Below are 14,440 nucleotides of genomic sequence, written 5' to 3'. Positions count from 1 at the left end.
GTCCTTATCTACACATAAGCATACAAAGATACATTTAAGAGGTGTGTTGAAGTCATTGCCAAAGTTATCAGGTATAGGCAGGCAGGCACCATTCAAACATTGCACCTTATCAAAAGATAACTAGAATAGTTGCAATTAGGCTTTTAGGAAAGCATGCAAGACAATTTTTCAAAGTTTGACATGTCCACTTTATTTTTAAAAAAACACACACAGGCATGGTTTTTTGTCCTTTCAAATTTGACTTACCTGTTGAAGGTATTTTCAACTGTTTAATTTTACAATACTGATGGCTCTCGAAATTAGAGCAATTTGATAGATTGAAAGTAGCTCAGATTAAGCTAATTACATTTCACAGTGGTCAGTATTTATCTAGATAAATAATATGGTTAATGTTTTTTAAATTTTTTAACTTAGTAGCTGATTCATTGGTGGATTTAGCCTTGCTCTTGTCCAAAGAAGTAATAACTTGTTAAAAGGGCATTAATAGTCAACCATATGTTTTGTACTGGAGTCATGGAGCTCAGAATAAGCAGAGATGGCATCCACGCTCCCTTGCAAAAACAGTTGGGTTTCCTTTGGTTTTTCAAATTAATTTGTGATATGGGCTTTGCTGGAAAGACTGATAATTATTGCCATCCCTCTTTGCTCTTACGAAGGTGAGTCATTTATTGCTCTTAAAGTGAGTCATTTTATTGAAACACTGCAGTCCATGTGGTGAGAGACCAGTCAGATGCCAGGATTTTAATCCAGCAACTGTAAAAGAACTGTGTTTATGCGTATATTAGGATGGTGTGTGAAAGCTAGAAGGGGGTTTGGAGGTCAGGCCGGGTCTGGTGGGAGTGAATTGACTAGCTGCGACGCTGAATCTATAGTGGAGCAGTGCACTGATTGTTCTGATATATATGTACAGGGAAGGAGTGTAATGGCTGTTCTGCGAGTATGTTTGCTTTCCTCTACTATATGTCTTGGAGAGGAGTGTTTTGTTTTCTGTCTTGAGTCTGTCAAATTTGAAATCTTTTCTTGCTGTCAGAATTTAGAATGGTACGTGTGCCATTACAATTGCAGACTTCTCTACAGATTCAATGCTAAAGACCAATTCTATCCTCAACCAGAGGTATCATCCCAATTTAATTCCTTCCCGATTCTACCTGTTGAGTATAGAATGCAAATGTGATGAAGGGCTTGGTGGGAAAACTAAAAGCTGCACTTTGCAAGCAACCAATTGTTAGGCAAGTTGTTGTATAACTTGTTCTCCAATTTGACCTTTCTGTGGAAAATAACTTTCTTTTGAAATGTTACCTCACAAGTGAAATGTGACTTGGACTGGTGAAAAATTGTTCTGTGCATAGCACTAAACATACATTATTCAATTAATTGGTAATGCTTATTTCATGGAATTGGGCACAAGTATTACTTTGTGCCATGACTGATGTACCATATGAAATTGCATTTACCACAGTTTGAATGATTAAGGAAGTAATTTGAAGATTTACTAGCAGCTAAATCAGGAATGTGACTCTAATAAAAAGGTTTATAGACATTTTCACTAGGCCGTAACATGGCAGCATAATTATTGCTGTGATTGGCATTGTAACATCAAATTATGGCCACTCCATGATTTTAGAATTTTTTTGCACATCTCTATGTTAAAGCTGCCATTTTTTTTGCCGTTTTAAATAAGTAAATGTCAACTTCGTGAAACGTCTGATTTTTGCACAAGAGCTGGTTATTCCTATTGCTGAACCATTATCTAGTAATTTGTGTTACTAAGCTGTGGAGTTACTGGAATTTGTTTGCTAATTAATATCAGCATGCAATTGCTAATCAACTAACTGCATGATCGCAACTTGCAGTGTGTGTGTGCAGATTTTTGGATATTAGCAAATAAGATTCAGTGACTAAATAAAGAATATAATAACAGGCTAAATTAAAAATAGTCAGTTTGCTAATATAAAGATGACCGGAGTACTATCAATTTTTACTAACTATTACCAATAACTAAATAACAATAAATTAATTCATGAATGAATGTATCTATATCATTGAGAACTTTGAAACTCAAATTGCAGCTATTAGTAGCACACTGGCTGGCTCATTTGAGATCTTTCTGGAGTGTCCAGTTTATGACTGGAACAGGTACATAAAAAGCTGCTGAACTTCATGCTAATTCATGTTAGAATATTCAAGCTGCAGCAGCTATTTTATTTTAGCCTGAATGGAATACCAACAACTGAGCTTGTTCAGTCAATGCCTGGAATTTCCAACGAAGACCCTGCCTGGCAGAGAGAATAACAACAAATGCTAATTGAGGACTTTGAAATATTGTCTGATTAATGAAATGTATACAAACTAGCTGGAAAACAGAAGGAATCTAGCAAAGCAATAACATGAGAAAAAACACAGCTGAGAACTTTACTGCAGAGCCTGCATTTCTACATCACGTGAGGCTCACAGTTTTCCTCAGGCTCAGAGGACCAAATGGCCGCTTCTATTTTCTATGTTTCTTATTCATCTTACTAAACTTTTTAAAAACAAAAAAATAAAGAACTCAGTACATTTTGAAATGTACTGAGATGGTTGTGTGGCCCTTTTAGCACCAGTTTCTTTGCTCGTATGGTTCACTTCTTATTATGATTAAATGATTTGACTTAAAGGCAGGAAAGTACAAGGAAAACCAGAATATCTACTCATCTCCTAGCAGCTGGGTTATACAGTAGCACCTATGAGGGCTGTCTGCCAATTCTTAACAGGAAAGTATGAGCCAAAAAGTTACCCTAAAAGACAAAAATGCCAAACCATTGGTGAAAGACATATAGCTTTACTATGTATTCCAACCTGTATCTCTATCTGCAGTTGTACCTCTGAATATTGTTACTAGGGACTAATATGCACACTGACAATTTTCTTGGGGTTCTTTGATAGAATTTCAAATGTTCAGCTTTGCTGTCTATGTTTTCTGATGTTGTTTTATTCTATCCCCAGGAATACACATGTCCAAGATGTGACTCTGGTTTTATAGAAGAATTACTTGATCAAGTACCAAGGTAAACAACATCCTTGTATTGCAAAGTCGTAACTAACTTTTTAATTTAAAAAAAAAGTCTTTCGAGAAACTTTACAACATAATATCCCACCTAATGTAGTTTGGACCAGCAAAATAACAAATAGATTGCCCGAAAAATTATAATCCAAGAGAACTGTAATCTTGCAGTGGCTTATTCTGGGTATCAAAATCTAATTTGGCAGAGTGTATTCATGAATGACTGATTTTTATTTTGATGCCAAAGAAAGAGTAAATTATTTATTGCATGCACAAGAATATTATAAATGCTGAACTTTATTGAGAGTACTTACCACATTACGAACTAGCCCTGTACCTGCAGGGATCTTCCAGGCCCTTTTGACTCGGTACACTGCAGTAATGTGAAGCAGTGATGGACACAGTCCATTTGTTCTGAATTCCTGAGTGGCTCCTTTTGTTTTCTACCTGTCTACCATTTTCTCATGCATTCCCAGTTTTTATCCTGAAGCCCATGAATTTGTAAAGTAAACATTTGTATGAAAGATTACTTTTGGAACCTTGGCTTCTTGTGGAGTTTATCATTCTAGGTGTGGGCTGTTACTTCCTCAGAAAAGTGAGATGACTAGCTCTCTCTTGTTGCCAATTTAATGGAATACTATCCCACGAATGTCACCAATGATGTTGCTCTTTAGAGTCGCCAGTATGATACTGAAGCTCTTTTTATGATATGCTATGTCCCAACAGCGTCGCCAATACTGTGGGTGTTTCTGTTTCTCTTACTGAACTACAAGGCTTTCCCGTATATCGGTCAAATGACCACACAACCAGTTAGTCAGTTCAAGTTCAAAGATGGTTTATTTACACACAAGGATTACTTTGACATGCAAGCACAATGTACTACAAGTTAAAATACACCTATAAACTACAATAACCTATACTTAACTTCAAGTGTGCAAGTGGGTAAGTCCTTAAAATGTACTTTATCTTGATCTCATGTGGCTGGTTTGAAGAAGTGACTCTGTCTCTGCTGGGCTTAGCCGTCAGGTAGCGATCGTTGGTCTTGAACTTGGCTGTCTGGTCATTATGCTGCAGTCGGGCTGGTACAGGCCGGGTCCAAAAGAGGTTGAACACATGGCTGTGTCCCTTTTTATCCTTCTGAGCTTTGCGCTCTTTGGGGCGGTACTTAATCTTGGACCCAATAATTCGACAGGGCTTCAATTACTGCCTTCAATTTCGGCCAATAAAGGGGGGGGGGGGTGCCTTGGTGGCTGGGTGGGTCCTTAGCGGTCTTTGACCTTGGCAGTTGGTCTCTCTGAGTAAAGGGAGTGGCGCCGATCAGTTGTGGCTGTATTAGTTTCTTGAGTGCAGTCCTATAGTTCTGGGGAAATAGGCCATTAGAATGTAAACGAGCGGGGGTTTTGATCAAATACACAGAAGCCCTGTAACTGTCTTGAGTCCTGGGTTGGCCATACTTCCCATGGTCCTTTGCAGGTGGCCATCTCAGATGGCTACACTCTCCACTGTGCTTATAATTCAAGAACTACACTCTTAATGCTTCAGCCAAAGAGCATAAAACCTCAACGCATTACTGCCAAACTTCAGCCCTCCTTCCCAGTGCTCCCAGATCGCCATAGCAGCCCACCAAAATGGATAAATCTGTCTCCGTTATTTGATGTAACACCCGTGGTCAATTACCCATTTCCAAATATCCTGTAATTGAACGATTGGCAGTACTACGTTGAGATTTTATGCTTTTGGGCTCAAGCTTGAGGGGAGTGGGTGTCTAGTTCTTGCATCTAAGAGCACTGGAGAGGGAGCTAGCTATCTAACTTTTCTGAGGAAGTAACATCTCAAGCCTGCAGTGATAAACCCCACAAGTAGCTCAGGTTCCAAAAGTCATCTCCAAAGTTTCACGCAAATGTCCACTCCACAAGTTCAAAGTTGTGGGCTTCAGGATTAAAAACTGGGAATGAATGAGGAAAATAGTGGATGGATGGACATGTCTGACAAAACAACTGACACATTGAACAACACCCTGGGGCACTGGTTAATATATAAAAATAAATCTTGCAGGCACAGTTCTCCCAAATAGACTGACTGACTTGCTGCACTTAAGCATAACTTCAGGCTTTCTGAGCAGTTCAGGAGATTATAATTATGGCATGTATATAATCAAAGTCCAGTGTATAAAAAATAAGAATGACAATATTCAATTTCAGGATATTTACAGTTAATGAGAGTAATGGGTAGATTGATCTGGAAATTTAAAGTCATTTGTCTACAAACTTCCCTCTCAACAATTATACTGTTAACTGACCTCCAGCTTGTGCTTATTTTAACAGCTTGGTACATCTGGAGGGGCCGTCTGGATAAATGCAGTTACAACTTTAATATTGTAGCAAATAACCCATAACTATTCTTCTATTATTTTAAAATGGCACATTGTTCATAGGTTAGACAATATCATGGAATATTGGTAGTGTAAGAAAGTATTGGCTCTGTAATCAAAATACATTTGCTAAATGCTTGATGGAATACTGATTCATGCAGTTCTATTTTTAGACTGCACTTATTGTCTGACACATTCTGATGGAGGAATCTGAGGTCTTTACTTTAAAAAAAATGTCCAGTTAAGGGCAATTTTAGCGTGGCCAATCCATCTACCCTGCACATTTTTAGGTTGTGGGGGTGAGACCCATGCAGACACATGGGGAATGTGCAAACTCCACACAGATGGGGGGCCTGGATCAAACCTGGGTCCTCAGTGCCGTGAGGTAGCAGTGCTAACCACTATCACCGTGCTGCCCCAAGGTCTCTTTACTGAATGTTAATTAAGTGCTATCTAATATATCTGCTGTAAACAATGCTTGATGGAAGATGATGTAAAGGAAAAATTATGTCATGCTGAATTTATTTATCAAGAGATTGTAAAGCAAAAGGAATAGGTTTTCAAGAGCACTTCTGTATTCTGCACAGAATCCTCCTGTTAAGGTGGTAGTTGATTATCACTTTCAGTCTTTCTATGCTTTTGAATGCCATGGAATACTCTGCAAATATTCTCCAGGCAGGTACAATGTAATTGGGTCATTATGCTTTATCAATAGTTAATCATTACATTTTATAGTGGCAGAAAGTTTGTACTGTCGAAACAAAGACGTCCACCATACAAATGGAGTTGGAGCTCTGCACGGAAAGTATCTAATATCTGTTTGAACTGAATACTGAATTAGTTTCTCATGCAATTGGCCTAATAGTCATCGTTAAAATCTGTCTGCAGTTGTATATTTTATTCAGGTTGTATGGCTTAGGATCTAAGTATAGCTCAAAATGTTGGTTATTAATGCGCTTGCCATTCCATCCTTTTGACTAATAATCTTTATTATCACAAGTAGGCTTACATTAGCACTGCAATGAAGTTACTGTGAAAAGCCCCTAGTCACCACATTCCGGCGCCTGTTCGGGTACACTGAGGGAGAATTCAGAATGTCCAAATTACCTAACGTCTTTCGGGACTTGTGGGAGGAAACCGGAGCACCCGGAGGAAACCCACGCAGACACAGGAAGAACTTGCAGACTCCGCACAGACAGTGACCCAATCCGGGAATCTAATCTGGGACCCTGTCGCTGTGAAGCAACAGTGCTAACCACTGTGCTACCGTGCCGCCGTGCCGCTCAATGTTTAAGTCCAGTGTTCATCATCTATAGGTTTGAAGACATGATTCTCTTGACCACTTCCAAACTGGCAAGATTATATTATTGGCGATTATTCAGGCATTATATTTTATCTGCTCTGACTACTCCAAGTCAGAGTATGTACACTATGTGCTGGATCTGACGCTGATGTGCAGCATTTCCTGTGTAGCTGCTTAAGTTTTGTAATGGCTGTCCATTGATCAGCTTCCTGATAATATGAGGAACTCAAAATGTCAGGTTTCCAAATACCTCATATATTGGTTGAGGCCTTCCCTTTGCTTTCTTTCTTCTCTAAACAACAATTTAAGTACCACTGAGGATAGGCTAGATCATTTGGTCAGTTCCATTTTACAAACCATGCTGATTGTGTTGTTATTTAAAGTAATGTGAGCCATGAAATTTATTTTAGTAAATGGCTGGCCACATTGAAAGGTTCCGGCAGCTGCAAACTACAATCTTGCAAGTAAACGTGAAAGGAGAATCTAGAGTTGTCCATGGATCTTGTGACCTTTGCATAATATATTGGGAACTATTGGGGTTTTGAAGCAAAATCATTCCTTAACTGAAACGGATGTTAACTGTTTGACTTGCATATGGTCTCTGACTTTAACCCAGTAATTAGTACAGATGATGCAGCCTGCCTTGTTGTACATTAATCTGTAATAGCTAGTTGCAAGTTCTTATGCACATTATACCGTATGACATTGCTAATTATGCAATATTTGGAATTCTTGTAGAAATACTGAAAATGGCTCGGGTTCAACAGCTTCCACAAGTGATCAGACTCGACAGTTATTTGAGGTTGGTAGCATGGTTTTGCCAGAGTTTCAAGTTTTAATTACGTTGCAGGCCTTAATTATCTTATGACGTATCCATTCCTAACTTAGTTTTTGATCGAACTACATTTTCAATGAATAATTGTTTTCTGAATTATAACTTTTTATTAATGGTTATCTCACGACAACATATTGCTTTAATTATAGTCAATTCAAAGTATTAACGAATGCATTAGAAAAAGCACACTAATTAAATTTAGATTATCAATATCTTATTTTGAAAGGATTGGTGACAATTCGCTGTAATAAGCTAAGCATGTGGCAGGACACCACTCGCATAGATGTTTATTTGATTCACACATCACCAATCACTATATAAAGTGGGGGTTCCCAAACTGAGAGTCATGGCCCCCAGTAGGATATTTTGGGAACGCAAGCTCAAGTGGCAGCAATGGCAGCTCTGGAACTTTAAGGCTGAGTTTTGACAGATATAAGGATCCTTTAAATCTTTGGATTTTTAATTCCTGTTGGTGGATGTGGCTTAATAGTCTGTTCAGCTACAACCGCATTCGGGTCAACAAATATTCCCCCGGTATCATCCCCGGAAACATTTGGAAAAGGATGCAGCTAATGGTTTTGACTGGTTATAAAACAATACTGCAATTATTTATGTTGAGCCACCAGATGCTGATAGTTGTGCAAGAAGTTAAGCAGATCTCATAACAGTGAAGAGTGGCATGGCATGAGAAGGAGCTGGCTGGCTCCAAGTTTTTTCCATTGCTGTACTGGAGGTCTTGGGGCAAAAGATTGAAAGCAGAAGAGATCGAATTCCTACAGTGCAAAAGGAGACCATGTGTCCCATTGAGTCTGCGCCTACACCCCTTTCCCATAACCCCATAATCCACATATTGTTTGAACATTTAAGGGGCAATTTAACATGGACAATCCACCTAGCCTGCACTTCTTTGGACTGAGAGGAAACTGGAGCATCTGGAGTAAATGCACGCAGACATGGGGAGAATGTGCAGATTCCGCACAGACAGTGACCTAAGGCCGGAATTTGAACCTGGATCCCCTGGCGCTGTGAGGTAGCAGTGCTAGCCTCTGTGCCGCCCCTGTATTTACTTGTCATCAAAAGGCTATGGGAGTAGATAGCCACAGAGGTGAATTCCTGGAGTCTGGTCTACAAAACCTGAATGCAATGGTGTAAGCAATTCAGTGGTCTCCGGAATGGTCAAGGTCAGTGCGTGCATCTTCAAATGCCACATCCTATCAACTGTAACACTACTCTCAGCTACTCCTTAATTCGCAATGTTCCCATCATCCACCCACCAATCTCTCTTGATCAAGTCTCACTCTTAACATTCATTCGCTTCACTGCGCGCGCACTCACTTGGCACTGCTGCAGGCCTCATACCCACATCTGAAAGTTTGCACATTCTGTCAACCATTCAGTTGTGGTAGCCACATTGTCTGAACAAAAGTTCAACTGACATCTTCCCCCTTTCTTGTAGCGCAAGGTGGTGCACAACTGGAAGCAGCAGGAATTAACCAGAGAGGGATAGGTATGCCTTTGTGTTCTCGTCCACGTGGAGGACACTGCTGGCCAATGCTGACGCAGCCATGTTGAAACCGTAGCCAACAGTATGCTAAAACCACTGAAGATTATTGTATCTTTGTGTTTAATCCTCCTTCTCATGACCCACTTGCTCCATATTCCACCATCTCCGGAAAGCTACAGATGCTATAAGCATGCACCACTTACTTCCACCTCTCTCCCGACAATTTAACCCTTCTGCCTTTTACCTTTCAGTTAACCAAGAAATACAAATTAATCAGATAGCGGAGGAATATCAAAAAATAAAGTGATGAAGGTACCACACCATCACTGATTTCACACTCTTGGGCAACAGCTCAAATGTTGACATTACATCTATCTTAAAGAATAGATTGGAGAAAATATCTTCACGTGCTCAGGCACAGGGCTGCTGACTCCAGGCAAGGATACTGCAGGTACCAGTTTGCTAGAGTTCTGCATTGGACTCGGATAAGGACTTTGATGTGAAAACTTACAGAAGAAGACTGGGCAGACACAATAAAATGCTTGTGCAATTGGCATCCTCTTTGAAAGCCTGCACTCAATTTCCAGGAGCTTGGAGGCATCCAGGTCTAACTTGGCATGCGGTTTGTAGCATACCCTTTCCAGCATGGAAGTGGTGGCCAATCCCTGAGCATACTGTTGGGCTCAACAGTGATACAATATTCAATGGTTGATGTATCGCCTTTTATAATAGAATAAGCAGCTAGCACCAAAAGTTTGAATGTTGTAGTGGAAGTTCAGACTAGTCTCATGCAAGCTTAGACTACTGGCAACAAGGCTGTGAGTACCATTGTGCAAAGGAGCTTGTAGCATGTTGGAGAAATTCAGGATTGCTGAGGCATTAGCCCAGGAGGAAGGCAGTGGCTCCATTTAGCATGATCCTGATGTCTCTCGAGGATTTGTGCTCCCATTTCTGCTTCTCTGCAAATGTCCTTGCTGTTCTCTACTGAAAGCCATCAGCCTTTCACTGTTGCACTGCATCACTGGGGATAGCGCATCGTAGGAATAACAGGACAGGTTCAGGCACATAAGATGGGAGCTAAGGGACAGCACAAAGATGATCAGTTTAATTGTATTTGGAATATGGCATAATTTGATTTATAAATTGCATGCATTATTTATTTTGTATGGCTTCTATCTCTACTGTGTTCAAGAGAATGGTGTGATGGTCAGTGACAGAAGGGAAGCAGTGTTCAATTGCTGGTGAATGGGAAATTGGGGTTGTTGTACTCACATTAATTTTTCACAGCTGGTGCAGAAAGTTTCTGTCTAACTTGGTGCCTCCCTTTCTTTCCCCTTTCTCCTAGTCCTCCTCCTCATGCTTGTTCTCAGCTGCCTGTTCTGTCATAGACAGCCGATAACTGATGTCAAGGGTTGCCTCCTTATGTTGGCACGGTTGTGCAGCATGCAACAGATTCCAACAAATCACAAGACCTGCTAAGTTGAATATTCCAATGTAGTCTAGTGATTGTTGTTGCAGCATGACCGTGGTCTGCTGTATCAAATTTCTCCTGAGAATACACTTATTGTAGAATGCTGTGCACCTTTGTGTGTGGCTTGCGAAACAAAGTAATGCGCCATATCACCAATGGATAGCCATTTTCGCACAGTTGCCATCCTTTGGTTTGCTGTGGTGGCTGGAGATGCAGCTGTCACAGTAAATTACTGCAGTATTAAGGTATTACCACCTGCTACCAAGATGTTGGGTGTTGTATGGCCTCCAACGCCTGGATGTTGAGGGAATGAAATCTATTTTGTTTTTGTACATTACAGAGTTGACTTGAGGTAATATGCATATAGTCAGTAGCATCCTACACCATGAAGTAGCCTGCAGTCCGAGCAAACCCGAATGGAAACTACCTGCTTGTCTTTAGCAAGAGAGAATAAAATGGAGTTATCTCTCTTGAAGGTCCTGTGGCTCTTACACAGTAGGGGATGGAAAACTGCGAGATATTGCAGTGAATGCCAGAACCAGCTTGGAAGGATCAAAGTTCATAGTGTCGGTCACCTTCTCAGCCATTGGCAGTACAATCTTTGTTGTGCTCTGTTGTCTCATTGTTCCATTCTTGATTTCAGGAAGGTGCATTGCAATGGATGTGGCCTTCTGCTGAAAGCCCTCTTGTGCAAACGTATAAATTAGGAGCCCGTCGAGCCTGCCCTGCCAGTCAATAAGATCATGACTGATCTGACTGTAACCTCAACTCCACATTCTCTCTTTTTCTGGCGCACCACTTGTTACATCTTGCCAGCCAGATTTTATGCCTGCTGTTTCCTGTTAGCTAGCCAATCTTCTATCCATGCCAATATGTTACCCCTTACACCATGAACTCTTATTTTGCTTAATAATCTCTGATGTGGTACCTTATCAAATGCCCTGGAAATCTACGTACAGTACATCCACCAGTTCCCCTTTAATCAAATTTCTTCAACCAGAGAGTGGTAACTGCAACAAGAAGCAGTTGAGGCCAAAACATTTTATGTCTTCAAGAAGAAATTGGATATAGCTCTTGGGGCTAAAGGGATCAAAGGGAAAAAGTGGGAACAGGTTACTGAGGTGGATGATCGGCCATGATCATATTGAATGATGAAGCAGGCTCAAAGGGCCAAATGGCCACCTCCTCCTATTTTCTATGTTACATTTTCAAAGAACTCCAATAAATTGCTTAAATATGATGTCCCTCTCAAATCCATGTTGACTTTTCCTGGATACCTTGAATTTTTCTAAATGCCCTGCTATAATATCTTTAATTAATAACTTATAGCATTTTTCCTATGACAGATGTTGGGTTAACTGACCTGTAGTGTGCTGTTTTGATTAAAAGAGTTCCATTCGCTATTTTCAAATCTAATGGAACCTTCCCTTTGTTATCACTAAGGGGGGAGTGATGGGCAAGCTAATGGGGCTAAAGGTAGACAAGTCTCCTGACCCTGATGGAATGCATCCCAGAGTGCTAAAAGAGATGGCTAGGGAAATTGCAGATGCACTAGTGATAATTTACCGAAATTCACTAGACTCTGGGGTGGTCCCGGTGGATTGGAAATTAGCAAACGTGACGCCACTGTTTAAAAAAGGAGGTAGGCAGAAAGCAGGAAATTATAGGCCAGTGAGCTTAACTTCGGTAGTAGGGAAGATGCTGGAATCTATCATCAAGGAAGAAATTGCGAGGCATCTGGATAGAAATTGTCCCATTGGGCAGACGCAGCATGGGCTCGTAAAGGGCAGGTCATGCCTAACTAATTTAGTGGAATTTTTTGAGGACATTGCCAGGGCAGTAGATAACGGGGAGCCGATGGATGTGGTATATCTGGATTTCCAGAAAGCCTTTGACAAGGTGCCACACAAAAGGTTGCTGCATAAGATAAAGATGCATGGCATTAAGGGTAAAGTAGTAGCATGGATAGAGGATTGGTTAATTAATAGAAAGCAAAGAGTTGGGATAAATGGGTGTTTCTCTGGTTGGCAATCAGTAGCTAGTGGTGTCCCTCAGGGATCCGTGTTGGGCCCACAATTGTTCACAATTTACATAGATGATTTGGAGTTGGGGACCAAGGGCAATGTGTCCAAGTTTGCAGATGACACTAAGATGAGTGGTAAAGCGAAAAGTGCAGAGGATACTGGAAGTCTGCAGAGGGATTTGGATAGGTTAAGTGAATGGGCTAGGGTCTGGCAGATGGAATACAATGTTTACAAATGTGAGGTTATCCATTTTGGTAGGAATAACAGCAAACGGGATTATTATTTAAACGATAAAATATTAAAGCATGCTGCTGTTCAGAGAGACTTGGGTGTGCTAGTGCATGAGTCACAGAAGGTTGGTTTACAAGTGCAACAGGTGGTTAAGAAGGCAAATGGAATTTTGTCCTTCATTACTAGAGGGATGGAGTTTAAGAGTAGGGAGGTTATGTTGCAATTGTATAAGGTGTTAGTGCGGCCACACCTGGAGTATTGTGTTCAGTTTTGGTCTCCTTACTTGAGAAAGGACGTACTTGCGCTGGAGGGTGTGCAGAGGAGATTCACTAGGTTAATCCCAGAGCTGAAGGGGTTGGATTATGAGGAGAGGTTGAGTAGACTGGGACTGTACTCGTTGGAATTTAGAAGGATGAGGGGGGATCTTATAGAAACATTTAAAATTATGAAGGGAATAGATAGGATAGATGCGGGCAGGTTGTTTCCACTGGCGGGTGAAAGCAGAACTAGGGGACATAGCCTCAAAATAAGGGGAAGTAGATTTAGGACTGAGTTTAGGAGGAACTTCTTCACCCAAAGGGTTGTGAATCTATGGAATTCCTTGCCCAGTGAAGCAGTTAAGGCTCCTTCATTACATGTTTTTAAGGTAAAGATAGATAGTTTTTTGAAGAATAAAGGGATTAAGGGTTATGGTGTTCGGGCCGGAAAGTGGAGCTGAGTCCACAAAAGATCAGCCATGATCTAATTGAATGGCGGAGCAGGCTCGAGGGGCCAGATGGCCTACTCCTGCTCCTAGTTCTTATGTTCTTATTTTCCCCAAATTTAGTGAATTTGGGAAAATGAAAACCAAAACCAATGTATCAACTGTCTCGCTGGCCACTTTTTTATTTTAAGACCCAAGGATGAGGTACATCAGCATCTGGGGACTTGACAGCTCGCAGCTCCAACAATTTGCTCAGTACCACTTCCCTGGTGATTGTAATTTTCCTGAGTTCCTTCCTTCCTTCCATTTCCTGATTTACAGCTAAATCGGAGATATTACATGTATGCTCCGCCGTGAAGACCGATGAATACCTGTTCAATTCATCTGCCATCTACTTATTTTCCATTATTAATTCCCTAGACACACTTTCTATAGGTCCACGCTCACTTTATTAAATCTTTTCTTTTTAAAATATCTATAGAAACACTTGCTATCTGTCTTTATATTTCTAGCATGCTTCTCCATAAGACCATAAAACATAGGAGCACAATTAGGCCACTCGACCCATCGAGCCTGCCCCACCATTCAATCATGGCCAATATTTTTCTCATCCCCATTCTCCTTCCTTTTCCCCATAACCCCTGATCCCCTTATTAATCAAGAACCTATCTATCTCTGTGTTAAAGACACTCAGTGAGTGACTTCAGTGGCAGTGAGTTCCACAGATTCACCACTCTCTTGCTGAAGAAATTCCTCCCCATCTCTGTTTTAAAGGATCATCCCTTTAGTCTGAGATTGTGCCCTCTGGTTCTAGTTTTTCCTACAAGTGGAAACGTCCTCCACGTCCTCTCTGTCCAGGCCTCATAGTATCTTGCAAGTTTCAATAAGATCCCCCCTCATCCTTCTAAACTCCAACAAGTACAGACCCAGAATCCTCAACCGCCCCGTCCCCCCTTAT

General features: G+C 40.8%; 1 protein-coding gene across 1 annotated transcript in view; it reads left to right on the top strand.

Moving 5' to 3' along the window:
- rnf126 (ring finger protein 126) overlaps window positions 1-14,440 on the top strand; it is a 65,688-nt gene that overhangs the window by 12,038 nt on the left and 39,210 nt on the right. Inside the window, exons 2-3 of the mRNA XM_038776847.1 lie at window positions 2,983-3,044; window positions 7,453-7,516. Coding sequence (XP_038632775.1) covers window positions 2,983-3,044; window positions 7,453-7,516 — 126 coding nt within the window. The remainder of the gene's footprint in view (window positions 1-2,982; window positions 3,045-7,452; window positions 7,517-14,440) is intronic.

The sequence above is a fragment of the Scyliorhinus canicula genome, chromosome 18 (assembly GCF_902713615.1).
Source record: "Scyliorhinus canicula chromosome 18, sScyCan1.1, whole genome shotgun sequence".
Taxonomy (NCBI): domain Eukaryota; kingdom Metazoa; phylum Chordata; class Chondrichthyes; order Carcharhiniformes; family Scyliorhinidae; genus Scyliorhinus; species Scyliorhinus canicula.
This window is presented reverse-complemented; position numbering and strand designations above follow the sequence as displayed.